The sequence below is a fragment of the Acomys minous genome (assembly GCF_964271855.1).
Source record: "Acomys minous genome assembly, chromosome: 5".
NCBI lineage: Eukaryota > Metazoa > Chordata > Mammalia > Rodentia > Muridae > Acomys > Acomys minous.
In genome coordinates, this window is record NC_140494.1 from 30,584,836 (window position 1) to 30,610,854 (window position 26,019).

Consider the following 26,019-nt stretch of genomic DNA (forward strand, 5'->3'; position numbering starts at 1 on the left):
ATTAGTATTTTAGTATGGTTAATTGGTTTTATAGACCTAATACTCTATACCTACTTACTTTTTGAGCAATCTCCATACTCCAAATAGAATGTATTTAAACAGGCCTCACAACTCAATAAAATACTATTTATTTAAGGTTTTTTGTTTTGTTTTGAGACAGGTCTCTCTGTGTAGCCTTGGCTATCCTGGACTTGCTTTGTAGAGCAGGCTGGCCTTGAACTCACAGAGATCTGCCTCCTGAGTGCTGGGATCACAGGTGTATGCCACTGCGTCCAGCTTTATTACTTTTTTAAAAAACACATATATATAGTGTATGCAGTATTCTGCCTGCAGGCCAGAAGAGGGTATTAGATGACATTATAGATGGTTGTGAGCCACCCTGTGGTTGCTGGGAATTGAACTCAGGGTCTTTAGAAGAGCTTAACCTCTGAGCCATCTCTCCAGCCCCTTACTTTGGTTTTTTTTTTTAATAACATGATCATATATATGTATAGAGTGTTTCATGTAACAGTTCTCTCTTTTTTAAATGTTGACCATGAGTGATGGTTTACATGCCCATCCGTGTTCACTTTGCCTACCATTGATTTAGGTGATTTAGTCTGATGCTGTCTCGGTCTCATTCGCTCATCTATGTATTTACTCTTGCCTTCTACAAGAAGCAAGTTCCATAAATGTAGGTGAACTTGACAAGAGGAACTCAATGTCCAAGTAACATTTGATATGAGAGTGTTCATGGCAGCAGTCCGTAGACTACCCCGAGCCTTTGCTTTCCCCGGTAAGCTCCTGACGGTTGTGAGCAGCAGTGGAGGTCCGTGAATTAGGTGAGCAGCAGACCCAAGCTTAGGTTCATCTTTGCTCGGGGCGCTTAGATAAATCCCTCATCACTGTCAACAAAGTCAATCGCTGTGATTCCAGGAGCCACAAAGACCAGACGAAGAGTTGGGCAGCAGAAGACAGGAAAGGCTAGGATTTTAAGGGAAGGGAAAAGGGAGGCTGGGAAGCTGGGGGACACTTGGGAAAGGTGATTTCTCCTGTCACCCCCCCCCCAAATGACCTGTGGTGGGTTGCCTTTGTGCTTAATGTATATGTGTCTGCGTACACGCTTGCTATGTATTTTATCTGCCACAATATTTTTAATACAGCCAGAAAGTTAAGGGACTACTTTGACATCCTTATCTTTGTTTTGTCTTTTCACGGCAGTGTAGCTTATGAACCTATTCACTACAGGAATTTCCTTCCTCCGACTATTTTCACAAATACACACCATCCATGCATGCATAAAGTGATCACTTTCTTATTGTTAAGATGTTGGTAGAGTGATTGCCTTTGAAGAGGCTGTCCATTATATATGTGAGGCGGCACCCTCAGTCTTGGGTGTATTTTTTGTATGTCAGAGGTACCAAGAGATGCTTACTTGTGAATGAACCAAAAGTGGGCACAGAAACGTAAGTGCTTATTTCCAAGTAGGAACTATTTATTTGGTCAGTGTGGGTTCTCTGTGCCTACCCTGCAACAGGCACTGCCCCAAAATTCCTGAAAACTGTTGATGACGATCAGTAGGAAATTACTTGCCAAGATGTTGGGCTTCCAGGATGGCCCCAGGCTTGGGAAGGTGGAGGTGAGGGACCTTCTAAGCAGAAGGAAGAGGATAGGGGAAAGCTCAAAAAAATAATTTGTGGGTGGTCTTTATTTAGTGTTAGTCTTCCAGTGATAGGTGGGCAGTAAGGGGTGGGCATCCGGTGGCTTGAAGGGGCCATGTACCATGTACAGTGTTTGGGGCCTGAGGCTTCCCCTACAAGATGTTGTCATGGGTCTGTGGTTCTGGTACCCTTCCTGATACTGGAAGTGCTTGCATTTGCTTCTCAGGGCACTGAGGGGATAGGTTTATTATTATTATTTTTTTTTTCAACCTTGCCCATTTTTCGGTGGCATATCTTTCTTTTGGCTTAGCAGATCGGTCCTCTTCCCTCTGCGTGCTCCCTCCCTCCCCCCCCCTCCAGTTCCTGTCACAAGATTGTTGTCAAGGTACTCCTGTGACAGAACCTTCATTTATCTCCCTGAGATAAAAAGCTTAGCCGGCCCCTGGCCTTCTCCTCTGAAAAGGGCAACAACCTTGAAATGACTCCATATTGCCCTTGGTGTTTGGTTGTTAAGGGCTTCAAGGCAGTATCACGGGAGGAGGACAAGAGTTTACTGAAGAGAAATCGAGGGGTTTGCTTCTTTAAAAATACCCATTTGATGGGCATGCACACCCTCCAGTCTGTACTGTGTGCTTTCTGGGTATTCGTTGTGCCCAGTTAGAGCTCCCACCCTTCAGTTGCTCAGCTTTGGCACTCTGGCCACTTGGGTCTGGATAATAGTCCACTGTGAGAAGCTATGCACTCTATAAGGTGCTCAGCAGATCCGTTGGACTCCACCAACTAGTTGCCAGCAGCACTGCCCTGGTTCCCACTCATTGCTAGATGCCCCCAACTGAGAACCAGTACGTTGGATGGTAAGTGACTGGGTAGAGGACTGCTTGGTAGGCCTGTTGGGGTCTGCAAAGGCACCACCATTGGTGTGTCTCTGCACAGTTTGGCAAACAAGAGGTGGTTACTTAAAGAGCAAATGCACACACAGGAAGGGAGCAAACAAGTTGTTGGTGTTCCCTTTGTACTTAAAGAAAAATAAATGAAAAGGAAAAACCACCAATAACTGCTGGAAAAAATAGCAGGTGGCTCAGGTATCCCTCCATGTTGGGGGCCTCTGAACCCATCTCTGTGCTGCCCGCCATTCTTGACCTGTCAAGGAGTTCATAAGCCACTTTGGACCATGGACTGTTTCAGATGCATCCAACGCTGCTTGGAGCTTCCAGGAGATGACAGCTTCCAGATGTATGAGCTGCCTGGGCTGTGTGTTTAGGTTATGCACCACAGCTGATGCCGAGATTAATGCTGGCTAGAGAGCTAGGGAGATTGGTCTGCCTTCCACAATACCATGTTTATATTTCATTTGGATTTCTCTTTCAATGCTGACCTGCCTATGACCCCTGGAACCCTATCCTCTTGGGGTGAGGTGGTACTTATTCGCCCTTGCTTAATGTCTCACTGGAGGGTGAAGAGGAGGTTCTAAGTTCTGGAGGCGGGGGGAGGGAGAGGCTTCTGCAAGCAGAGAGGGGCTTCTTATGGCTGCCTCCCGTGCAGCGAGTGCCTGAGAGGGAAACCCTGAAGAGAACGCCGTGCTCAGGAGGTGATGTGTCAGGGCTCTTAAATACAATAATATTTCACAGTTATTTTGAAGGAAACCAGATTTTGTGTGGAAGCCATTTTGAAGGAAAAAAAAAAAGAAAGAAAGAAAAAGCCTTTTACCTCTTGGTAACATGGTTTTGACAATTTCTGGGGGTGCGAGGGGGAAGTGAGGGGATTATCCATAAAAAATAAAATCACTGTGCCCCTAGGATTTTCATATTGTATTACAGTTATTTCCAGTGACTGTTACAGGCTCCTGACAGGTTACTTTCTAACTCTTCCCTCCTATCTGTTGTCACCCACCCCTTGCTTCTACCTTCTCTCTCTCTCTCTCTTTCCCTCCCTCCCTCCCTCCCTCCCTCCCTCCTAAACTGCACAAGTTCATTTCCTCCCAAGTGGGTCAAATCTAAAAAGTTTTCTGTCCTCTCAGGAAGGAATCAGTAGATGTGTTCTTCTGAGCCACCGTGGCCTCTGGCTTGTGGTGCAGTCTGTGGAGCACTCTATTGGGCTCTGATCCACAGAATAGTTGCTTTTCCTGGTGAGGATTCCTGGCATTTTGGCAGACTTATAAGGTAACTTTAGGGCCTGTGGGCATGTTCTTTCTGTGTGCATAAAGTAGCCAAAGAGTCTACGGAATAAGTCTTGTGTGTCATGATGTAAGGGAGAGTGGGGCCATGCAGGTCTCTGAGCTGCTGAGACACAAACTGCCATGGCGGTCCCTCCCGGCTTCAGCCTGTTCCTGGGTGGGACACCCATCAGAGCCAGAGGGAACATGGCGCTTTGATAGAGACAGGACAGGCCTGACTTCTCTTATCCACGTTTTGGCCTTAGATGCTTTGTCCTCATGAGAGATCTCCTTTGACGTCCCAGAGTTCACAAGGCTCTTCTGGGGAAGGCAGCTCAGCCTAGACAGAAGGAGGACGGATGCTCTTGGGATATTCTCAGTGGGAACATTTTTGAAGCACAGATACAGTCAGGGTTGCCCTGGAAATACAAACCCGTTTGTTGCTTCTTCCTCCCTCCAAATCTCTGGATTTGGGTGCCTTACAGGGTTTCTCCCTTTCAAAAATCAGATTGTTGGCCCTTTTATATTAGACTGATAAACCATATGAACTGCATTGTGTTTTTTTTTTTCTGTGCATCAGCATTTAAGTAGATTTAGTAGGGGGAAAAAATTAGCCATCCTAGACAGTAAAATGCTGCTGTTGAGGAACTGCCTGAATGTTGGGAGGTGTGCAGGAAGGAGCCCACTGTCAGGAGAGTTGCATGCCATCCCTTCACCTGGGAGGGGAGGTGTTGGGATTTAATTGGAGGTTAGAGCCTGGTTGGCAAAACAGTTGTTAAAGAAACTGTTTCTGCCGTGGACAGTCAGGTACCTGTGAATGAAAGACAGCCTTGTCGTTGGAGAGGTTTAGTGTGAGAAGGCGGGAGCTTCCTTGTGGTCCAAGCGCAGGTGTGACTTGGCTTGGACAGTCGGGGTTGGAGGTGAGGCCAGTGAAGAAGCAGGTCCCCTGCGCTGCCCAGCAGGTGCTTTACGTCCCTCCTGGAAAGGTAAGCGTAGGGCAGCAGCTGTAGGCCTGCTCAGGTTAGCAGCTCTTGACGGGACATGGACAGAGGAAAGCACAAGGAACTGGAAATGGGCTTTCAGTCAGTGTGCTTAAGGGCTTCTGGCTACTAGCTCAGGGAGCCTGCCCAAAAATGCCAGATGTATTACATAGTCAGGGATTGCAATGTAAACACTGCTCTGTGCCACGAGGCAGGGTGGTCCATCTCTTATTTAAGAAAAGCCGCCGCCGCCGGAGGACTCAGAGGAGCAAGAGCAGGCCCTTGGCTGTCCACCGAGGACAGTGGTTCTGCTTGAGTTAAGGGTTACACAAGCAAGATTTGGCAGTCCAAAAGCCAGATAAATTAACACCTTGAAAGGCAGCTAACAGCAACCTGCGTTCAGTTCAGATGCAGTAGAGGAGCAACTTGCCTTTTCTACAAGGGGGGGGGGTGTTGGGGGGAGGTGAGGCTCAGTAGAGTGCAGCACCTGCTAGGCCGCCCAAAGCTCTGACTTCTTGCCCCCCCCCCCACATTGACTAGTGTGGGGGTTGGGAATGAGTAGGAAGAAAGCTGTGTCCTTCAAGAAGCATTCTGAAGTTACTGTGAACATCATTTTTGCCATCTGCTCTTAGTTAAATTGAAAAGTAAGGGGAAGCTAGGCCAAGAGAGGCCAGCTCTCCTCAGGACCTCCTACTGTGTCAGAGAAAGCCTGCTGGGTTGGTTCACGTTGGTTTAAGTTCAAGATTTATCACAAGGCTGCTCTAGTGTAGCGCTAGGAGGTGGCTCAAGATACCTTGTCAGACAGCCTACTGCGCTTTCTAGAGGGAGGCAGGATGCTGTAGGGGGCCAGTGGCTGGGCACCTGCCTGCTTGCTGTCCACTTAGCTGTGCTTTTACAGTGCTGCAGACAGTTAAAAAGTTGGACAGTCTAGAGAGAGAGACCACAGAACTTGTGTTCAGCTGTCCTCAGACGGACCAGACTCACAGTTAAGAAAAAAAAGAAACATATTTTGTGAGTTAGGAGGAAATCGGATTTTGGCGATTGTTAAAATAACTGCTTCTAATATTTTCCTGATTTCAGAAATCCATCCGTAGCGTGCTCCGGGAAGTACTCCTTTAAGAAATGGTAATAGTAAAAACAGGAAATTTGAGATTACAGAAAATAGAGGCTTCTTGACTCCCTGCCTTTGCCCCCCCTCACCTACCCCCACCCCCAGTCTGCCCACCTTCCCCTCCCCCACCCTCCCCTCCCACACTCCCTAGTTTTCTTTGCGCCTTTAGTGGGAAACAAGAAACCTTCACAAACTGGAGTTAAACTTCACACATGCCTCTGTTTAAATAATCTTTCTAGGGAAGAAAATTTCAAAACATTTTTTTTCCTAGCTGCTTGAGGTCATTTTTTACCTGTCTCTCTTTGGTAGGTTCTCACACTGTCATAATAAGTTAAAAAGATGTCCAGTCATTTTAATCTATATACGGTCCAGGAAAAGCACGTCTAATACCTTGCTCAATTGCAACTCACACTTGCAGTTTGAGACACTTTGGATTAAGAGTAAATATCTGTTAGCTGCTCTCTCTAGAGATTTGGGGGATAGGGTGACCCCCTTTTTCTCCTTTTTTTTTTCCTACTTCTTTTTTTTTTTTTTAAATAGGCTACAGTTTCACATGGGCTCCCCAAAGAAATCTCTCTCCCTTTTTGTTTCCCACACCAATTGATTTATCATTTTGCTTGCAAGCAGATCCAGAATGTTAGGGCAAGAACACACTCACTTTTTTCTCGTAACTTTTTTGTTGCGGACCGAAACCAGTTGACTTGAATAAATTTTTCTGAGGCCTGAATGTAGCCAGCAACGTGGAAAAATCTTGCCATTCAGGGCCGTCTGAATGTACATTTCAGCCACACAGTAAGCTGCATTGGTAAGCACTGGACTGCTAAATACAACCATTTTTCGCAGCAGCGAGTTAGACAGGTGATTAGCATAATTAGCACGGCCCAGCTATACATATGGTAATGTTGAGTGTGTAAGTGCCAGCTGCGGAGTAAAATTTATGTCAGGGGTCGGCAGGGCTGTGCGAAAGCATTGTGTCCCAGCTGCAGGTCAGGGTCGCCAAAGCTTTACCTCCTTTTCTCTCCTTAGTGAATACGCCAAACAGAAGAGAAAGACAGAAATATAACAGATACTGCTTTGATGGAACAGCCCGGTTCTGTGCAAGAGGGACTGTTCTGTAACGTTGCACACATATACACATGCTTGTGCACACTAGCAGAAATCCCAGTACTTTCTCTACCAGTGGTGTTTGCTTTAAGCAGGTCTTCCTGAGTGGATATGGGCAAGGGGGGGTAGGGTGGGGAAATGGACTTGGGGGTCCCCTGGAAGGAGACTTGGAACTTGTGGTTTTGTCATTGTTGCCTCATTTCCTGCTCTACCCTCCTACCCACAGGCGTTTCCTTCACATTAAATGTGGAGAGAATTCCTTGCTGGGTGGGTCACTGTTTTCATCTTCAGGGACAGGGCCTTGGACATGTGAGCTTTGGCCAAAGGAGGACAAGGTTTCAGTGGTGGAACTCGGCTGAAACTGCTTGTCCGGTTAGGGAAAATGCGTGTGTGTGTGTGTGTGTGTGTGTGTGTGTGTGTGTGTGTAGGGTGTATCTTTGTGGGGTGTGGGTGGGTATGAGGTGTGTGTGAATGAATGGGTGTGTGGTGTGTAGTGGGGGTTTTGGGGTGTATTTTACCCCCCTGTGGGCAGTAGCACTTCCTTATCTATCTGTAATCATCATCAGTCCCACTAAATTCTTTACAGATAAAATAGAAAAAAAAAAACCAATAGGGTCCTTGTTTGAAGGGACAGCCTAGAAAGGCCCACACTTTGAAATGCCTGTGGGGGGGGGGGAGGCGTGCAGTGAGGCACTTGCACACACCCCACTCAAAGCATTTTCTCTGTTCTTCCCTCCCCTATTTTGTGGCTGGTGGCTGAAAGAAGTGGTAGTGTTGACAGAATACAGTTCGCACACCACGTTGACCCGGTGATGACACTTCCTCCTGGCACCAGGGGGTCCTTATGTACAGGCCCCTAATCCAGCTAATCCTGATGGTGACTAAATCATGACCCTGGCCCCCCAGGGCTGCAGGCCCCCAGGGCTGCACGGCTCCCTGCACAGATGCACAGGCTAGAGGTCATGGAGCCTGCCTGCCTGCAAAGGTGGGGACTGACTGTCTCCTCTGCACGCCTGCTCCAGGAGATGCTTCTAGATACGGGCTTTCAGAGGACTGACAAAGAGACATGATGCCAGCTTTGCTGAGAAGGACCTTGGGCTTGGTGTTAGGCCACAGCCATGGCCAGCAAATACTTGGGTTTTGTTGCTTTGTGTTTTTATTTTATTGAGACAGATGTGCTAGGTAGATGCACTACTAACTGAGTGATGTCCCAGCCTCCACCCTTTCTATTATTTACTTACTTTGGTTTTTTTTGGAGACAGTGCCTTACTATGTGCCCTGCCTGGCCTAGAACTCAGTCTGTAGATCAAGCTAGCCTTCTACTCACAGAGATCTGCCTGCCTCAACCTCCAAAGGGCCAGGTTTAAAGGCATGTGCCACCTTGTCAGGCAGCCCTTTTTATTTCTGAAAATTAAGACCTCAGGCCTTGACTGAATGTAATGACTTGTGTTGGTTTCTGGGAGTCGGATCTCCCTTAATGCTCATTATTCTGCAGAACGCTCAGACTGGTCTTGGGGTGCAGTCAGGTGAGGGGCTATTCCTCTGAGGTACAGCCTGGCAAGCATACAGCGAGGAGTAGAGCTGCGAGGAAGGCAGCTAAGCACTGTAGTTTGATTTGGGTGAGAGCACACACATCCTTCCCTTTCCATTGCAGCTGATGACTGATGAAGAAGGGGCCACCAACAGATGCAGGCTTGTCTCTGGAGCTGCTGCAGGCAGCAGGCCTGGTGGCAGAGCGCTGGGCTGACCTGATTGCATCCGACAGGAGGAGAGGGTTGGTCTCAGAGAAAGCCATTCAGAGGAAGCAGCCCTGGCCAGGCTGGTAACAGATGGCACAGCAAGCTGCTGGTCTGTGGGGTTCGGGGTGGGCATGGATGCCTGCCTGCCTGCCCCAGTGCTCTGGTGGGTGCCTGCACACACACACTATCTGCCTTCAGCTGTCCAAGGTGTGTGGGTTAGTGAATGGATGTGCTTTGCTTTCAGTGTGTTTTTTGTGTGATTGTCCTTTCAGGAGGGACCAGTGTGGTTTGAACTGCCTGATTCCAGCATTTTCCAATGGTAGGCACTTAATATGATAGAAAGGAAATAAAAGCTGCACCCCTAAGAGAGGTGGATGGGGAGAGAGACTAAACATCAACCCTGGGTTTTCAGCCAGTTGACTACTGACATTACTACTGATTTCTCGCCCCCCCCCCCCCAGAAAGATATGAGTCCATGCCACTAGTTTTGCAGGTGTTCGTTTTAGCAGTATGTATCTTTTGGCCTCTTGGTAGCTAGTCACATCATTGAAAGAAGGACCTGAAGCAACGGGGGGAGGGGAGGGAAAAGGAGGAGGGGGGGGTCTCTGTTGAGACTGCTAGATAATTCACAGGATTAGCCAAGTGTGAATGTGCCCTCATATGCACAGACCCCGTTTTCCTAATTGGACTCTGAGTGGGTACTTTTTCAGGCTGAAAGGGTCATTTGTTTTGACTGACTGACTTTTGGGGGCTTTGGGGGGAATTAATATCTTATACAGATGACTGCCTGTTCCCAGGGCTCTGTACTGAGGCCATTCATTCATTTATTTGTGCAACACACTCTGAGTGTGTGCAATGCTCCCTTTTTTTTTGCCTGTCATTCACTCATGGGGGATAAGTGGACTTGGAATTCATGGAGCTTTAAACACAACACCTTGGTTTGAACCTTGAGATGATCCAAGCTTTTCACAAGGGCTTTCGCTGAAAACTTTTACTGTGAATGCTGGAGACATCTTTTACTTAGGCTGTGTGAAATGCAGACCTGTTCAGTAGGGGACACTGCAGGGGGAAGGTCTCAGGTCTACAGCAGATTGGAACAGTGCCTACTCAGAGGATAGGGCTTGGTCGAATGCTCCACCCACGCTTCCCTTTGGAAAACCATGCTGGATGGTATGAGAAAAGGATGCACAGAGCCTGATTGAGAAATTCATGGCAGAAGCGATGCTGTGTCACTTCTTTCAAAGTACTGGTGTCACCTTTAGATTTGTGGAGAATGAGATGCATGTAGACTTTAAAAGAAAGAAGGGTCTGGACTCTCTGGAGGGACCAGAAGGAAAATGGCCATGGCTCCTTGGAGTCCTGTTAAAGAGGGCAGCCTCCTTAAGTGGTGACAAAATAGTCAATGCACCATTACTGGCTGTTGAGTAAGATGGAAGCCATTTATCTGCATTCTCAAAGCTCAAACCATGAGCTTATTATACTCTGGGATGCGGAATTTGATGCTTCAACCACCTCTGAGGTACCCATACTCTGGATTTGAGGAAGCTGGCCAGGGTAGTTGGGTTAGATCAGTACTGCCTCTGATATCCCCTCTCTGGCCTTCCCAAATCTCCCTCCTCCAGTGGTGGTGCTGGAAATGGGTCTTGGGTGCTCAGTGCCTGGCCTGAGGAGCAGCCACAAAGTTTCTCAGAGCTCTGCAGATGCAGTGTTCAGCAATGCAGAAAAAGATGGTTTTGCGTCTTGGGAGGCCAGTCGTTATTCTCTTGTTAGAGATAATACATTTAGGTATGTGAAGGATTAAAAAATGAAACAAGGTTATCTTTGTATTGGGCCCGTTTATTAGTTAACTGGACAGGCTCTTAATGTGGTCCAGGCTGGTCTTTCCTTAAAGTCACTATGTAACTAAGGATGACCTTGAGCTTCTGATCGTCCTGCGGCTCCCTCTGGAGAGCAGCAGGGGTTGCAGGGATGCATGCACCACCATCCCTGCTTCCTGCAGTGCCTGGCCAGGGATCAACCCGGATTTCTTACCTGCAAACGAGCAGAGTGCTTCCTCCCCTTCCCCTGGCAGTTGAACTTACCTAGCTTGCTTGCTTTCTTCCTTCTTTCCTTGTTTTTAATTGTGTGTTTGTGGGTGTGGTCTGCAGGTGGATATGCAAATACAGTGCTCAATGAGTCAAGAGACAGGAGACATTAGGTTCCCTGGAGCTGGAGTTGTAGGCACTTGTGAGTCACCTGAAATGGTTGCTGAGCTGAACTCCTAGAAGAGGTATTCTTAACTGCAGTGCCTCTCTCCAGCCCTTACATTTGTTTTTAATCCACATGTCTAGGAAGTTTTTTTTCTCACATGTCTTTCTCCCTTCTCCCTTCTCTCTCTCTCTCTCTCTCTCTCTCTCTCTCTCTCTCTCTCTCTCTCTCTCTCTCTCTCCTCTCCTTCCCTCCTCCCTTCCTTCCTTCTTGGAATTTTGAACCCTGTGCCTCCTATCTTCTGTCACTAAACTACATCCTAAGTCCAAACCAAATTAATTTTAGATTACAGAATTTTGATACTTGCTGTACACAGTAAATGGGGTCACCTCCCCCCCCCCTCAAGCCCCTGTACCTTTCACACCTTTTTGGGTTAGAGCCCTGCTCTTCCCTGCAGGGCTGTAATCATCTGTGGTGGGTTCTGTGGTGTCAGAACATCCGGAAGACAGAAAGGTACTGAATGAACCGCTTCAGGCTGCCCTGCCGTGATTCGCCATGGGTGTCTGCCAAGGTAGCTAGCAAGAGTCAGGTGGGTTTAAAAGTTGCTCTGTCCCAGAGGCTTGTTCAGAGTGCCATGGGTGCTGCTGGAAGACAATTTTGAACACTGCAGTCAGGGATCCTGGGTATATTTCATGGGCTGAACCTCCTGGAGGCAACCAAGTAAGTGACATAATCAGATCTCAGCAGGTTCCAGCTGCACTGGCCTCTTTTCTCTCCCTGAAGAAATCTAATGGCTCAGCAGTTGCTGCCCCCTACTTCAGAATGATGTACCCCAGCCCTTCAAAGTCACTAAGTGTCAGTTTTCCCTTCCCTTCCTTACCTTATTTTCCTTCACAACACCTGGTTTTCTTAGCGTTGCCTGTTCATGCCGTGGGCCCTGTAGCCCTCTTGGAGCAGAGCAGCGGAAAGGCATCCTGGTCCTATCCACCAAGCCTTCCTACTCCTCAACGCACGCCCCATGTCATGCCTTGTGCGCACCCAGAGGTAGACGCTGAGTGAGTCAGTCGAGTTGTTTAAGCAACTGTGGGTGACATGAAATGAACAGTGGCCAGATGTACTGGTTAGCCAGTCATTTGGCCAAAAACACTCAGTTACATACATTGAAATGTAGAGGCAGAGGGAGACCCATCAGTGATCATCTCGTGAGATTTTGCAATTCTGCCTACTTGTTCCATGACCTTGCATTGGCTGGTCCTGACTGTCACATAGATAAGATATCCTAACAGAGAGGGCCCACCAGTGAAGAGAGCAAACTGCTCTCACAGAGAACCCAGATACCCTGCACCCACATAGAGAAACTCACACCCACCTGTACCTCCAACTCCAGGCCAATCTGATGTGCACAGCTCACTCAGACACACACCCTCACACACACCAATCAGTATACATGATGAGTAATAATAAATCTTTCCAAAAAAAATAATTGCAGATACTTACCATCAGAGAAAAGAGAGGAACGAACTCACGTGCCCCTAAAGATAGCATGGATGTTGAGTTGCTTAAAATGCATTTATTTTAACATATACCACAGGGTGGAAATAGAGCCTGTGAATTACATTTCCTGTTTTGAGATTCTCCTTTCTGAAACGTCCTGTGCTGGGTTGCCCTTAGCGGTATGACTTACACTGCGCAGTGGGTTTCTTATTTCTGTGAGCACTCACGTTGTGAGTGCTGTAAATAGTGACTTCTCTGCTAAGCCCCCTGGGGTCAGGGGTGGAACCCGGTCAAACTGTCTTGATTTGCTGTGGATAGCTCCCAGCTGTAAAAGCAGTTGTGTGTTGGGGAAGGAGGGACTTTCTGCTTTGTTGCTTGACTTTTTCTTTTTAAATATTACCGTTATTAATTATTATCATTCCACTTGGCTTTGAAGTCACCTGAGTTTTCATTTAAAAAGCAAGCGAGGCACCAAGCAGCTGAGCAGGATCTGGTCACAAGAGGACAAAGGGAGTTCAGGGAGCTCGAGGGGACGTTCTAGGTTTGGGGTATGAGAGGTGACATTACCAGGAAAAATAAAAAGTTGAGCAGGTGTTGGGCTGAGGTCCCTCGCACGCAGCAGCGTTGTTGCTTTTCAGAAGTGCCCTGAACCAAACATGGCCCCTTTAGCTTCCAGAGGCTTCTCCACCCGCAGATGTCAAATTCGGTTGCCTAGTTGGCTCCAAGAGTGGGTTCTGACTCTGGCCACAGTGAAAAGAGGCTTGTCTGGTCCATGAGAGGGCTGTGCATCCTCTGTTCCAGACCGTTTCCCAGAGTTTCCCTGGCTCTGGAGCTGGAACTCAGGACTTTGTGAATGCCAGGCCAGTACCGAGCCACACCCCTAGTCCTGCTTTTCCTTAGCTTGACATTGCTGAAGCCCTCAGCCATATCCCTTGGCATTCGTCAAGCTGTCTGCACACTTCGAATACTTTTCTTTTCTTTTCTTTTCTTTTTTTTTTTTTTAGCCTTTTGCTGCTCTCCTCCCACAGCCATACAATACTTTTTCGCCTCACCTCAGAGCTCCATGGTGGCCTTGGCGGCTTCATGGACCTACACGTAGGGCCCTGCCAGCTCGAGATTTCGCGCTAGCTTTCCTAATGAGGGCATTGTTTGCTTTTTAGCCTGCCCCCCCCCCTTGTTTATAAAATATGCCAAGAGAACCAAACACCCCACTGTTCTCAGTACTTACTTACTTTCCCAAACCAAATGTTTATGTCCTTGAATACTAAACTTGAAGAAAAAGGATTCTTCCTCGTGGGAAAGTGACAGTCACTGAGTTCTTTCTGAGCTATAGCCGGAGGCCTGCTTTTCTGAAACACTGAGCTTATCGGTGACTTTGGGGGACTATTCAGACCGGCTTCCTTAGCCTTGGAGCGTGTGTGTGCACACACGGACAGCAGACCCTCTGTCTTCCTAAGGTGGCTCTCAGCACAGAGGTGCCATTCTGAGCTTGGTTCACTCCCAAAACCTAGTGTACATACGTCCGTACGTACACAGACAGGAGAGCCTGGGTAAAAATAGTTTTAGAGCAGGGTCAGGTGGGGCTGGTTGCCAGCATGTCTTAGCTTTAGCCAACTTGTAGGAGATCCGAGCTGGTATGGGCAGGGCACCTTGTTGGCCTCGGTAGCGGGTTCAGCCTCACCTGGGAGCTTGCAGACACAGGTTGCGCTCCCCCCAGGTGACTCAGAACCTGGCACCTGTGTTTTCTGGGCAATGACCAGGAGATGCTTATGGAACCAAGTTCCAGGGGCAGTAGCCATGACTGCGTTGGGCCCCCCCCCCACACACACACACACACACTGGAGTTGCCCTGGCTCTTTTTACTTGACTCACTGTCTTTTGTCTGCCCGCAGGCTGTGTTGTGAACACGCACTGACCACCTTCCTGTGGCTTTTTCCTTGTTACCGTGGCTAAACTACTCAAGAAAGTGTTAGCTATTGAAATTGAAGCCATTTATCATGAAATGTGCCGCAGGCCACATTGTTTATATGAGCAAAAGAGACTAAACGGGGTATTTTGGTCTGGCCTGCAGGGAAAAAGTATATCGAGTTTTCATGCCCCCTTCCCCTTTTAGAGACACACAACGTCAAAGTCAGACTGTATCCAGTAGATGTGGGTGTGTGACAGGCCAGGCAGCTCCAAGATTACAGATGGTGTTTTACTAGGCTTACCATTTGCAAACCCAGCCTTGCTACTAACTCAACATTCTGTCGCTAGCTTGTTCCTTGTTCCTGAATCCATCTTCTAGCAAATGAGATAACAGAGATTTGAGGTGAGTTCTGTTCTGACCAATACCTATCCATGTTTGTCAGTTGGTGGACGAGTGAGTCGAGAATTAAATTATACCCGCCAGAAGATAGGAGAAGAGGCTATGTTTAATCCTCAACTCATGATACAGACTCCGAAAGAAGAAGGCGCTAATGTCTTGACCACAGAGGCTCTCCTGCAACACCTGGACTCAGCGCTCCAGGCCAGCCGTGTGCACGTCTACATGTATAACAGGTAAGGCCACCTGTACAGGTATAGTGGGAGGCCCCTGAAATGCTGCCTTTGGATTATTAAATTAGTTCCCATGGGGTTTTTTGTTTGTTTTGGGGGTTTTTTTGGTAACTTTAGAACCCAGGGTTTCATAGATGTTACACAATGCTACCACTGTGCACTTCATACCTCGACATGTTATCAGAGTTTGATAGCAAAACACTACACACCGACTGTTCCTTATCCAAAGTGCTTGGGACCCAGAGGTGTCTCAACGTTTAAACATTTATTTTGGAGTGTTTCCATAGGTAATAAGATATATTGGGGGCAAGATTCGAGACTGAAGACAGAGTTGACTTTATGTTTCAGTATACCTTATATAATTTTTTGGTTTTTTTTTTTTTTTAATACGTTTTTTCTGAGAGAGGATTTCTCTGTGTAGCCCTGGCTGTCCTGGACTCCCTCTGTAGACCAGACTAGCCTTGAACTCACAGAGCTCCGCCTGCCTCTGCCTCTCAAGTACTGGGATTTAAGGCCTGTGCCACCATCCACTGGCTATAATAATATTTATTTGTATGCACAAAATGGAGTTTCATGATATGAAATGTTCTATTTGAGGCATTATGTTGGTGTCAAGAAGTCTAGAGCTTTTCAGCTGTCAAACATTCATATTAGAGATGTGTTCAACTTCTTTTTTTTTTTTTATGTGTATAAGTGTTTACCTGCATGTGTGTCTGTGTACCACATATGTGCAGTCTGGAATTGGAATTATAGAGTGAGCTGCCATGTGGGTGTTGAGAGTTGAGCACAGGTCACCTGCAAGAACAGTATGTGCTCTGAACCTCTGAGCCATCTCTTCAGCCTCTGTAATATATTTTGAACAAGAATCTTGGTGTGGTCCACAAATGAATGTGATTCTCTTGGGTGAGAGAGGTGGGGAGGAATGGGACTGTACACCTGTATCTCATTTGCCCAAGGTATTTTTTTTCTCAAAAGGACTATTTGGTTAACTTGGTAAATTATCTCTATCACTGAACCCTCCTTTGGAGCTGTTATGCTTTGGGTAGGTAGCCTCAGTCAGCAGTGTCAAGGGGCAGTGGGGGGGATGAGAGGAAAGCCACAGGGAAGACCTCAACTCTCTGACTTTGCATGCATAGCTCACAAAGGGGTAGGTAGGTGTTGAGCCCTCTGGGAATTCTCTGGGTTGTCTGAGTGAGGTAGATTCATAATACACTATTTAAGAGAGTTTTAGAACAAAATTAACACACACACACACACACACACCCTCCATCTATACTGTCAGTTACTTCAGAATAGGAACCATAAGTACTTCTGGCCCATTGTTGAGCAGGGCCAAGATCAGATGTCTACTGTGAAAAGGCTTTGGGGAATATGTGGACATAACTTCAGGGACCTGCTCTCCCGTCAGTAGTGTGTGCACTGTAGAGAAAGTAACTGTCTGGTCAGAGGCGCTGTGAAGAGCCTGCCGTGCCCAAGGCTATATTCATCCTACATCATGTGCTAAGACCTGATCTGAGGCACTTGGCACTCACATGCTTCAGAACAAGATGGAAGGCTCTCAAGTAAGACAGGATGGAGCCCCCCGACTGCTGTGCGTAGGAGTCAACCCTTGCGTAGCGAATGTATGCACATTTTAGATGAAAAGATTAAAGTGAAATCAAATGGAACATTTGTCCATGATCATAGGGTTACTGAACCATCAGTCAAGTTCCAAATCCCATCTTCTGGGTCCATGACCAATTAGTGATCAGTGGTGCCCTTCTCAAACCAACTGATCGGGTGGCAATGAAGGCCTACTTACATGAGACATTCTGTGCTGGCACTATATATAAAATCCAGCAGAGAGACTCTGTGTGTGTGATGATGAACAGGTTGATGAGTAGGAGGAGGAAAGGAAGATAGCCCTGGTACCAGGAAGAGAAACGCAGACAGCACAGGTAGGAACAGACAAAGCCAGGAGTGAGCAGTGCCTACTGTATGTAACTGGTTAGGAGCCAGGCTCCGCAAGAGGGTTGTTTGCACCAGCACTAGGCAAAGAAAGATTATTGGCAGGAAGGTAGAACTTCAAAGGGGCCCCCGAGCAAAAGATTGGACAGTTCTAGAAGGTAGCATAAGGAAGAACACACAAAGTCCAAAAGGTGCCCTTGGTTGAAGACCAGCTAAGGAGACCATAGAGCAACGTGTGTGTGTGTGTGTGTGTGTGTGTGTGTGTGTGTGTGTGTGTGTGTGTGTGTGTGATTTTTTTTTTCTGAGACAGAGTTTCTCCATGTAGTCTTGGCTGTCCTGGACTTGCTTTGTAGACCAGGCTGGCCTCGAACTCACAGCAATCCACCTGCCCCTGCCTCCCGAGTGCTGGGATTAAAGGCGTGCACCACCACGCCGGGCTGTGTGTGTGAATTTTTATTTTCATCCCTTTAACATCCTATCTTTACTCTTTCCAAAGCCATGGGTTTACAGACCACTCTCCCAGAGATACTAAAACCAAATTAATTCATGGTCAGTATATTTAATGTCATGTCTACCAGATGAGGAACTGAGTCTACCTGGCAGAAGCTGTTTATAACATCCGTGATTAAGGACAAGAATGTTGTTTCAAGCATGACTGAAAGTAACTTCTGCTAGTAAAAAAGACAAAAGCCAGTAATACTTCTCCCACCTGAATATATCCAACACACGCTCCACTAACTCAGGCTCCACTTACTTTGAATTTGTGATAATTCCACTGGATGGCTGCAGGTCGTTTAATGTATGTAGAAAAGCAGATTAATGGTGCAAACAAGATTATTGGTAGAACACTTAAGGAAACAAGACTTTTCAAGTACTTCGATAGCATTCATTTACATAAACACCCCACATGTTAATTACCATCCAGTGTTATCTATTCATTAAAGCAAGCTTGCTGGCTTTCTGCTTGGCAAAAGCTCTGCTGGTTTTGACAGATGCTTCAACGTGATCGAAATTACAGCCTTTTGATAAGTCCTGTTTTTCTGTTTTAAGCTCATTTCATTTGCAGTAAGAAGTGTTTTGTTTTGCTTCTTTATTTTTCTCTGCTTTTCATCCCAATAGGCAGTGGAAGTTGGAACATTTGTGCTACAAATCAGGGGAACTTATCACAGAAACAGGTTACATGGATCAGGTATGTTTTTGTGGTTTTTTTTTTCTTGTTTGTAAAGAGGGGGAAATGTTCAAAAACTCTAGAAACCACCCCAGTGCACGTGTTAGCCTGACGCACCCCTGCTGTTCTCTGCTTTGACAGATAATAGAATACCTTTATCCTTGCTTGATCATTACACCTCTGGACTGCTTCTGGGAAGGGGCAAAGTTACAGTCGGGGACAGCGTACCTCCTGTAAGTATACCCTCGGTGTCAGATTGCCGGGCTCGGTGACAGTTTCCGGTGTGGCTTACCATTGTTTATTCTGTTTCAGTTTTGGACAAGAAATAAAAACATTGAAATTCCGTGCGCATTTTTGAGTGACTGGTGGGGAGAAGAGGGGATTTCAGCAGAATGGTTTTTTTTTCTCTTTTCAAAAACAGTTCTGTAGGCGTCATTAAATTTCATTCACTTTTACCAACCTATTTATATGCAAATAAAATGCAAATTGCCACACAGTCTGTGCAATTTTTAAAAAACGCTTTATAAAATGCTTGTAGTTATGCAGGCTAGCGCTCAGGCACTTAAGAAGAGAATTTATTACAGGTTACATGTCACAATGAAATACTTCAAGCTAAGGTTCAAGATCTTCCTGCAGAGTAAAATACTAGCCCTTGTTTGGATCATGGTGATGATGTTTACGGGGGAAATGTGCTGTCTGTGCTGGCCTTGACAAGGGATGCTTCATAGTCCAGTGCTTTGGAATTACATATATACTGCATCATTGAAAGAATGATGGTTACTCAGTATAGATGCTTTTCAGCTAATTATCCAAGAGTTAATGCTTGGATTATTGTTTCCGTCCTGGCCCGCACATATCTGCAAAAGCAATTTGCAGTGGCCATCCCCTGACCTTCAGCATACAGTTTTAGATGGGAAATAAGGGGTTTTGTGTTTTCTGGTTGGGAGAGCCTGAATAATGACTTCAGCCTGGTTAAGCAGCTACAGTGCGGTTTGAGCCACATAACAGGCAGCCAAAAGCCTTTCTGGTCTGTCAACAGCACAATTTCCAAAGTGAGTGTGGGGGGAAGTGGCTGTGATGGTGGTGATGGCAGAGCCCATGGGGGGCTTACCCACCCCACTGCCAGCCTGTCAGAGACAACCAACGCATAAGAATGAATTGTTAAAGGTAACAGATCAAATACTTTGGTCGGTCACATTCAGAAAGCAGTTTTTAAGCTGGCAGGTGCTAATGTAATACTGTGATTTGTATCTTGGGTTTTTAATTTTGGATCTTGGGTTCTGCTTATAAGTATCCTTCCTGCCCCGTCCCCCATTGGCTAATTTTTAAAAGATATTAAATACAATACTAGGGGATTAAGATTCTCTGTTGTTTGTGTTAATTTGCAAGCTCTCTGCTTGCTGTCTTCAGCCATGAATTCTTTTCTTCACTTAAGTTTGCAAGTGGCTTTACTGGGAAGGGATGTTTATATTTTTTTCCTTTATACTCAAATTCCAGAATTAGGCTTTGAAAAGCCTGTTTTGGACAGATGCAGCTGTGGTGCCCTCCTGCCTGTCTGAAGCCATTTTTTTTTTCATGGCCTCACCTCTTAATTTCTTTCGCAGAGGTAAGCCTCCTTTGCGGTGGACAAACTTTGACCCCTTGGAATTCCTAGAAGAGTTAAAGAAAATAAACTACCAAGTGGACAGCTGGGAGGAAATGCTGAATAAAGCCGAAGTTGGCCATGGGTACATGGACCGGCCCTGCCTCAACCCAGCCGACCCAGATTGCCCTGCCACAGCCCCCAACAAAAATTCAACCAAAGTGAGTTTTCAGAAAGTGCTGGGCGGGGGGGCAGGGGGCAAGCCTTTTCTGTTTTCATTGACAGTTCTCTTTATGATTTTCATCTTAAAGATTTCATTTGCCGTGACTTCTGTTCCCTTTTAATTTAGTGTGTGGAACAGAGCTAAGTTTTGCTGCTAAGTTTCAGCGTAGCCCTCATTAGCCTTGTTATTAATGTTTTCTCTGAAACAAACAAGCCCTTAGCGCACTGGATTTTAACAAGGCATGTGACCTGCCTACTAATTCCCGTAATTATGTGGCTGTCTTTTCATTACAGCCTCTTGATGTGGCCCTTGTTTTGAATGGTGGATGTCAAGGTTTATCCAGGAAGTATATGCATTGGCAGGAGGAGTTGATTGTGGGTGGCACAGTCAAGAATGCCACTGGAAAACTGGTCAGGTAATCTGGCGCACCACCCCCCCCCACACACACACACCATTCTAAGGACTCATGTTAACCTTAGCTAGCCGTTCAGTGTCCTTGGACTCTGGGGAGCACTAGTACACCAGCCCAACTTGAAAAAGGTCTCACGGACACATTTTCTAGAATGGATTTGTAGTTTTCAGCAGAGCCGTAGCTATTGATTTGAGGGTTTTGGAAGGCCTGCCCTCTCATGTAGACTAACGGAGCAAGAAAATCCAGTGTTAGTGTAGAGTTGAGAGGTGAGAGCTGATCAGTGTCATTTACTGTTAAAGAGTCGTCCGAGACCAGGAACTGCAGGCAGTGCGAGAGTTAGCCTTTGTCAGCCAGGGACTCCAGTCAGTCAAGTGTCAGGTGTTTCGGCTGAGGTTTCTCCCTGGGGATTCCGTCTCTGGGATTTCTGCACAGAGAGAGTGTGTGCCTGAGCCCAGTGTATCTGGTCAAGCTATCTACTCCCCTCTACTTCCTGTTTCGTGGAATAGGAACTGAGAAAGGAAATTGCCTATTAATTTAATTTTGGGGTCTATCTGTAAAAGGTTTGTAAGGTTACACCTTTAATATGGTACATCAATCTATTAAATGCAATAACCATCCTGGCCTCGTTTGAATGGAAACATGTGCTCACAGAGGAGGGCCGAAGTCTGAGGAGACCTCATGATGCACAGCACACTGTTTGCTGGCAGTGCTGACCTGCCTTCTTCTATCTGTTCACCTTTGACACACACACAGCGCGCACGCCCTGCAGACCATGTTCCAGTTAATGACTCCCAAGCAAATGTATGAACACTTCAGGGGCTACGACTACGTCTCCCACATCAACTGGAACGAGGACAGGGCAGCAGCCATCCTGGAGGCGTGGCAGAGGACTTACGTGGAGGTGAGCCTCCATCTGCCTAGAAATCAGGGCAACTTGCAACTTAGTCTTCCTTTTCTCGTTGAAAGCGTTGTTTCCCGTTAGGTCTAGTGGGATGTTGGTTTCATACCTGCTAAGCCTCCTGCTTCAGCCGCCTGATGCTGGGATTACACCACTGCACCCAGCCTCATCAGGTTAATTTTCCAATACAGATTTTAATTCTGAGCACTGCGTGAGGTGCAAGCTTGATCCTCTTTATCCAGCCATTGAGAGTCTTGGGAGCAGTGTCTGAAGTGACACTCAATTGTTGGCTTGGGTGCCCTGAAGCACATCCAGTAACTCTCATGGTGGACTCCAGAGTCCAGGCATAACATTTTTGTGGGTTTTTTTTTTTTGTTTTTTGTTTTGTTTTTGTTTTTAAGCTGGGTGAGCAAGAAAAGGTGTCTGGAAAACATTAGCAAAACAGAATCTATTCACCACTGCAGGGCCCCCTCAGTCAGGTCATGTGACAGAGGAGGCTGGCCTTTGTTTCCCAAGCGGGCGACCTCTGTGGAGCTGCCTGTGACCTTTTGCAAGTGGCCAGCAAATGAGGTGGGGGGAGGTTGAGTTTATAAGAATGAGTGTGGTTTTCTGGATTAAGAAGAGGGAGCAGTCATCTGGCTGTGGAAGGGAGAGCGAGCACCTTGGAGTTAAGGAGTAGAATTCCCTGGGTGGCACTACCCGCCCACCGGCCTGCTGGCTCTCCCTTTGTCACAGTCAGAGGCAGGAGTCTCTCCTCATCCTCTGTCCATGTGTGGGACCTGGTGTTAATGGATCAGCTCACGGTGAGGGGGGTGGGGTGCGTGGGTGTTTCCCAAGGTCGGTGCTGTCGGGAGAATGCTACAGTTTTAGCTCCTTCTGGGAATTTAGCCTTGTCTTGTGACCGCAGGTGGTTCATCAAAGCGTTGCCCCAAACTCCACTCAGAAAGTGCTTTCCTTCACCACCACAACCCTGGACGACATCCTAAAATCCTTCTCTGATGTCAGTGTCATCCGAGTGGCCAGTGGCTACCTACTGATGGTAATTCTGGGACTACCTCGGGTTTGTTCGTAACTTCTTTGCTTTGTTTCTATGTTGGCACCTGCTTTTTTTTTTTTTTAAACTGTCCCTAATATACAAGTATGCCCGAGACAGAGACAGACGGCTCAGCCTTGTAAGGATTTCCGAAGCGGTCCCCGTGCTGTTGTGTGATGTTGGTGGTGTAAAGTGTTGTTGTGGGAAGTAAATAGGGTCTACCTTGGACGTAGGGCTATGGGTGGGGGAATATTGCCCGGTCTGATGTTTGGCTCTTGTTCTCTGTCTCCCCACCTTTTCTCTCTGATTCCCCTTTGATCCCCCCCCCCCCTTCCCCAATTGTTCTGCTCCCAGCTTGCCTATGCCTGTTTAACCATGCTGCGCTGGGACTGCTCCAAGTCCCAGGGTGCCGTGGGGCTGGCTGGCGTCCTGTTGGTTGCACTGTCGGTGGCTGCAGGACTGGGCCTCTGTTCCTTGATCGGGATCTCCTTTAATGCTGCGACAACTCAGGTACTATGGGGAGCCGATCATTGCTGCCCTCTGGCCAACACCTTTCCAGGCCTGCCGGCCCCCTGTGTGTCTTATCTGAAGAGTTTGTAAAAAGCCTTTGCTGTGAGGGAAAGGGCCAGGGCCGGCTCTCAGTGGGCCGATCTGGTCTGTGGGCTAAAAGCCTGGAAATCCAGTAAAATGGTTCAGTGGGTAAAGGCATTTGCCATGCAAACCTGGTTGTCTCTTGAGTTTGATCTCTAGAGCCCATATAAAGGTGAAAAGAGAGAACAGACTCTATAGAAGTGCCCTCTCACCTTATATAATGGGCTGTGCAACACACATGTCTGCACACATGCCGTGTACATATATACAAGCACATATTAACACTGCTTTGTTTAAGTCAGGAGATGTTCTTGCTAAGGTAGAGACATTCACTTAGAATAGTTTATATCAGACCCTGATTCCCAAACTGCAGTAGGCGTTAGAATCTTTGAAAACAACAGTGACTGAGGTGACTGAGTCCAGTCTGCAAGAAGGCATAGTCTGATATTTTCAGCATTTCTCACTGATGCTGGTCTAGGGGTGACAAAGAACTAGGGCTTTAGGTATGAGTTAACAGGTTTTTAAACTTCCAATTCTAAAACAAATCCTTGTGCCTGAGCCTTAAACATAGAAGCTGGTAAGAGCATCTCTTGAGTCATAACTGAAAAGATTTTAGAGGTGCAAGCTATTGGCTAAGTAGATTCTCCCCTGAATTGGTGTAAGCTCCCCTTTGGCACATCCCCGTGAGATCTTACTTGGCTGACACTGTCATCGCTTGTGTTTGCTTGCTGTAGGTTTTGCCATTTCTTGCTCTTGGTGTTGGTGTGGACGACGTCTTCCTCCTGGCACATGCGTTCAGTGAGACGGGACAGAATAAAAGGATTCCATTTGAGGTAACAGCAAGAAAAAGAAGGTGTGGGGGGACATCCAACGCCCATTCTCTGTCTTGGTATTTGTCCTGTCATGCTTTTCACCATCTGGTCAGTCCCAAGTCAAATGACACATCACTGAGAAAATGCCCAGGAGCCTTATTTAGGGTGCCTCTGTGGGCTCCCGTTGCTGTCCACTCACAGAGCCCACGTTTGCGTCTGTGGTTTTCTTTGGCTATGGATCTGCATTTAAGTCATCATTATCTTCAGCTTTCTGGTTGGGTGATGGTAACCACGGGCAACACGTGACCATGCGGGAGGCACCAGCAGGACCTGATGTTAGGGGTCAAGGTGGTTGTGACCTTTCCCTGTTCCTTAGCCTTGGTATAACCAATCTTAGAAACTGCCACAGTGTGCTTTTAAGGGGTGGCTAGTAGAGGCTGCAGTCCCCAGCACTGTGATGTGTGTCATCCTCAGGACAGGACCGGGGAGTGCCTCAAGCGCACAGGAGCCAGTGTGGCCCTCACCTCCATCAGCAATGTCACTGCCTTCTTCATGGCTGCGTTAATCCCTATTCCTGCACTGCGGGCGTTCTCCCTCCAGGTGAGTTTACAGTGGGCAGATCCCTGTGGCTTGGCGACTTAGCATCTGCGCTCTGCTTCTCTTGGTTTCAGCACGAATGTTACAAATCAGGCGCATGTCGGCAGCATTTGGGTCTTGGTGTTGTTGGGTAAGGCGCCCAGGCTCTTTGCTTTATTAACCCTTAGCCCCAGGAGATGTTAGAGAATTGTACTGTGGGTCAGTGGGCCCAGGGACACTCCTTGAGGTCCTGCTTGGCTGGCCTCTATCCCTAGAATACTCCCCTTCTGGTCACCTCATGTCTTACCTTCCCTAAACAGCTCCAGCCCCACCCCAAAGCCATAGAAGACTTTACTGGTGTGTGTAGATAAGGCTGTTTGTACCCTGGGTCAGGCAGTGACTGTCACTCACACTGTATGAGGGGGTGTGCGGGCCACTTGGCTCTGTCCTGCAGGGGGAATCTCTTGGGGTCCGTGTGCACCACTGCCTTTTCCTTTTGTTGGCCTCTGCCTTTTCTCCTGTGCTCTTTGGCTCCTTACTCCCTTCTCAGACTGCTTGAGCAAAGCTTAGAGTGCCTTCTACTCACTGTGCAAAGGCTGTGTTGCTGGCCTCACTACTCTGCCCAGCCCCTTCCAGCCAGGTCCTCTCATACTTAGGCTGTTAGCCTGAGGAATATGTTCCTGGGTGTGAGTGGAGCAGCTGTCCGCCATGTATTTAGTAGGCAGAACCGGTCATAGGAAGCCTAAAGTGGGCAGTGTAGCAGAGGAAGCAGGCTCTTGGGTAGTTCATGATGTGGTGGAAGTTTCTTGAGTTAGTTTAAGATCTAAGGCTTCAGCTGAAAGGAGCATTTGTGTCCCTTTTTCTTAGACTAGGGCCTGCAACTCATGAGGTAGCCAGTTGGCCTGAAGGATTGTACTTGTGTGAGATGGTTTTTAAGTTGGCACTCCTTCATGCTGTTCCTTCCTCAACAGGTGCTCAGGGCCATGTCCAAAAGAGAAAGTGATGAAGATTTCATTGTATTCCTCTTTATGCTCTTAGATACACATTTGGCACCTAAGTGGAAGCAATACCTTAAGTGTTGGAACTTCATCTCCCTACTGTGGGTGAGGTGCAAGGCCTCCTTAACATTTAGTGAAAGATCTGAGGCCAGCTCCGGGGGGGGGGGGGGGGGGGCGGAGGAAACAGTATCCGAAAGAGGCGTGTTGTTATAAACATCTACGAAAATAGAGATAGCAATGGGTTAATGAATAAAGTCAACTCAAAAGCTGGACAGAGGCCCAAGAAAATGAGAATAGCCAAGTGCTGAAATAGGAAAAGATAAGGGAAAAGATGCCCATGGCTTTGGTGGCAGCGCTGATGTTTCAGGAGGCTGTTTTGCACAGGCATGTTTGTGCTGCACGCTCTTCTTGCGTCTGCTCTCGTGTGTGCAGCTGACTCTGGAGTGGTGGTGTGCTGGGTGGAGCCTTTAACCCTGGGACCCTCTGTCCGTGCCCTCCTTTCCACTGCCTGTCCCCTCACTGCGCTCCCCGCTCTGCTCTGTCGGCTTGCACACTTCTTTTCTTTCCCTCATTTTCTGCTCTCCTCTCCTCTCAGTACTGATGGTTCATCAAGGCAAACCCTCCTCCCTTAATGGTATCCCACGCTGTGGTCTCTGAAAGCTACGTGAGGTTTACCTGAGGATAGCCTTTTAGAAAATCCAGTACGCTAAGCTCTCCCAAGGTAAGCACCTCTTAGGGACAAAACTGAGGCCTTTGTGTTTTGTGTGTCTGTCATCTGTAGCCACCAAGAGCATCCGGAGAGACACAGAGGATCTGTGCTGCAATGAAACAGTG

At 47.3% G+C, this 26,019-nt stretch overlaps 1 protein-coding gene across 6 annotated transcripts in view; it reads left to right on the plus strand.

Moving 5' to 3' along the window:
• PTCH1 (patched 1) overlaps window positions 1-26,019 on the plus strand; it is a 68,271-nt gene that overhangs the window by 12,419 nt on the left and 29,833 nt on the right. For all 6 annotated transcript variants that reach the window (XM_084781814.1, XM_084781813.1, XM_084781812.1 and 3 more), the window contains 10 exons: window positions 14,759-14,948; window positions 18,012-18,081; window positions 18,202-18,293; window positions 19,665-19,863; window positions 20,159-20,280; window positions 21,031-21,178; window positions 22,083-22,214; window positions 22,563-22,718; window positions 23,534-23,632; window positions 24,086-24,211. In XM_084781814.1, coding sequence (XP_084637940.1) covers window positions 14,759-14,948; window positions 18,012-18,081; window positions 18,202-18,293; window positions 19,665-19,863; window positions 20,159-20,280; window positions 21,031-21,178; window positions 22,083-22,214; window positions 22,563-22,718; window positions 23,534-23,632; window positions 24,086-24,211 — 1,334 coding nt within the window. The remainder of the gene's footprint in view (window positions 1-14,758; window positions 14,949-18,011; window positions 18,082-18,201; window positions 18,294-19,664; window positions 19,864-20,158; window positions 20,281-21,030; window positions 21,179-22,082; window positions 22,215-22,562; window positions 22,719-23,533; window positions 23,633-24,085; window positions 24,212-26,019) is intronic.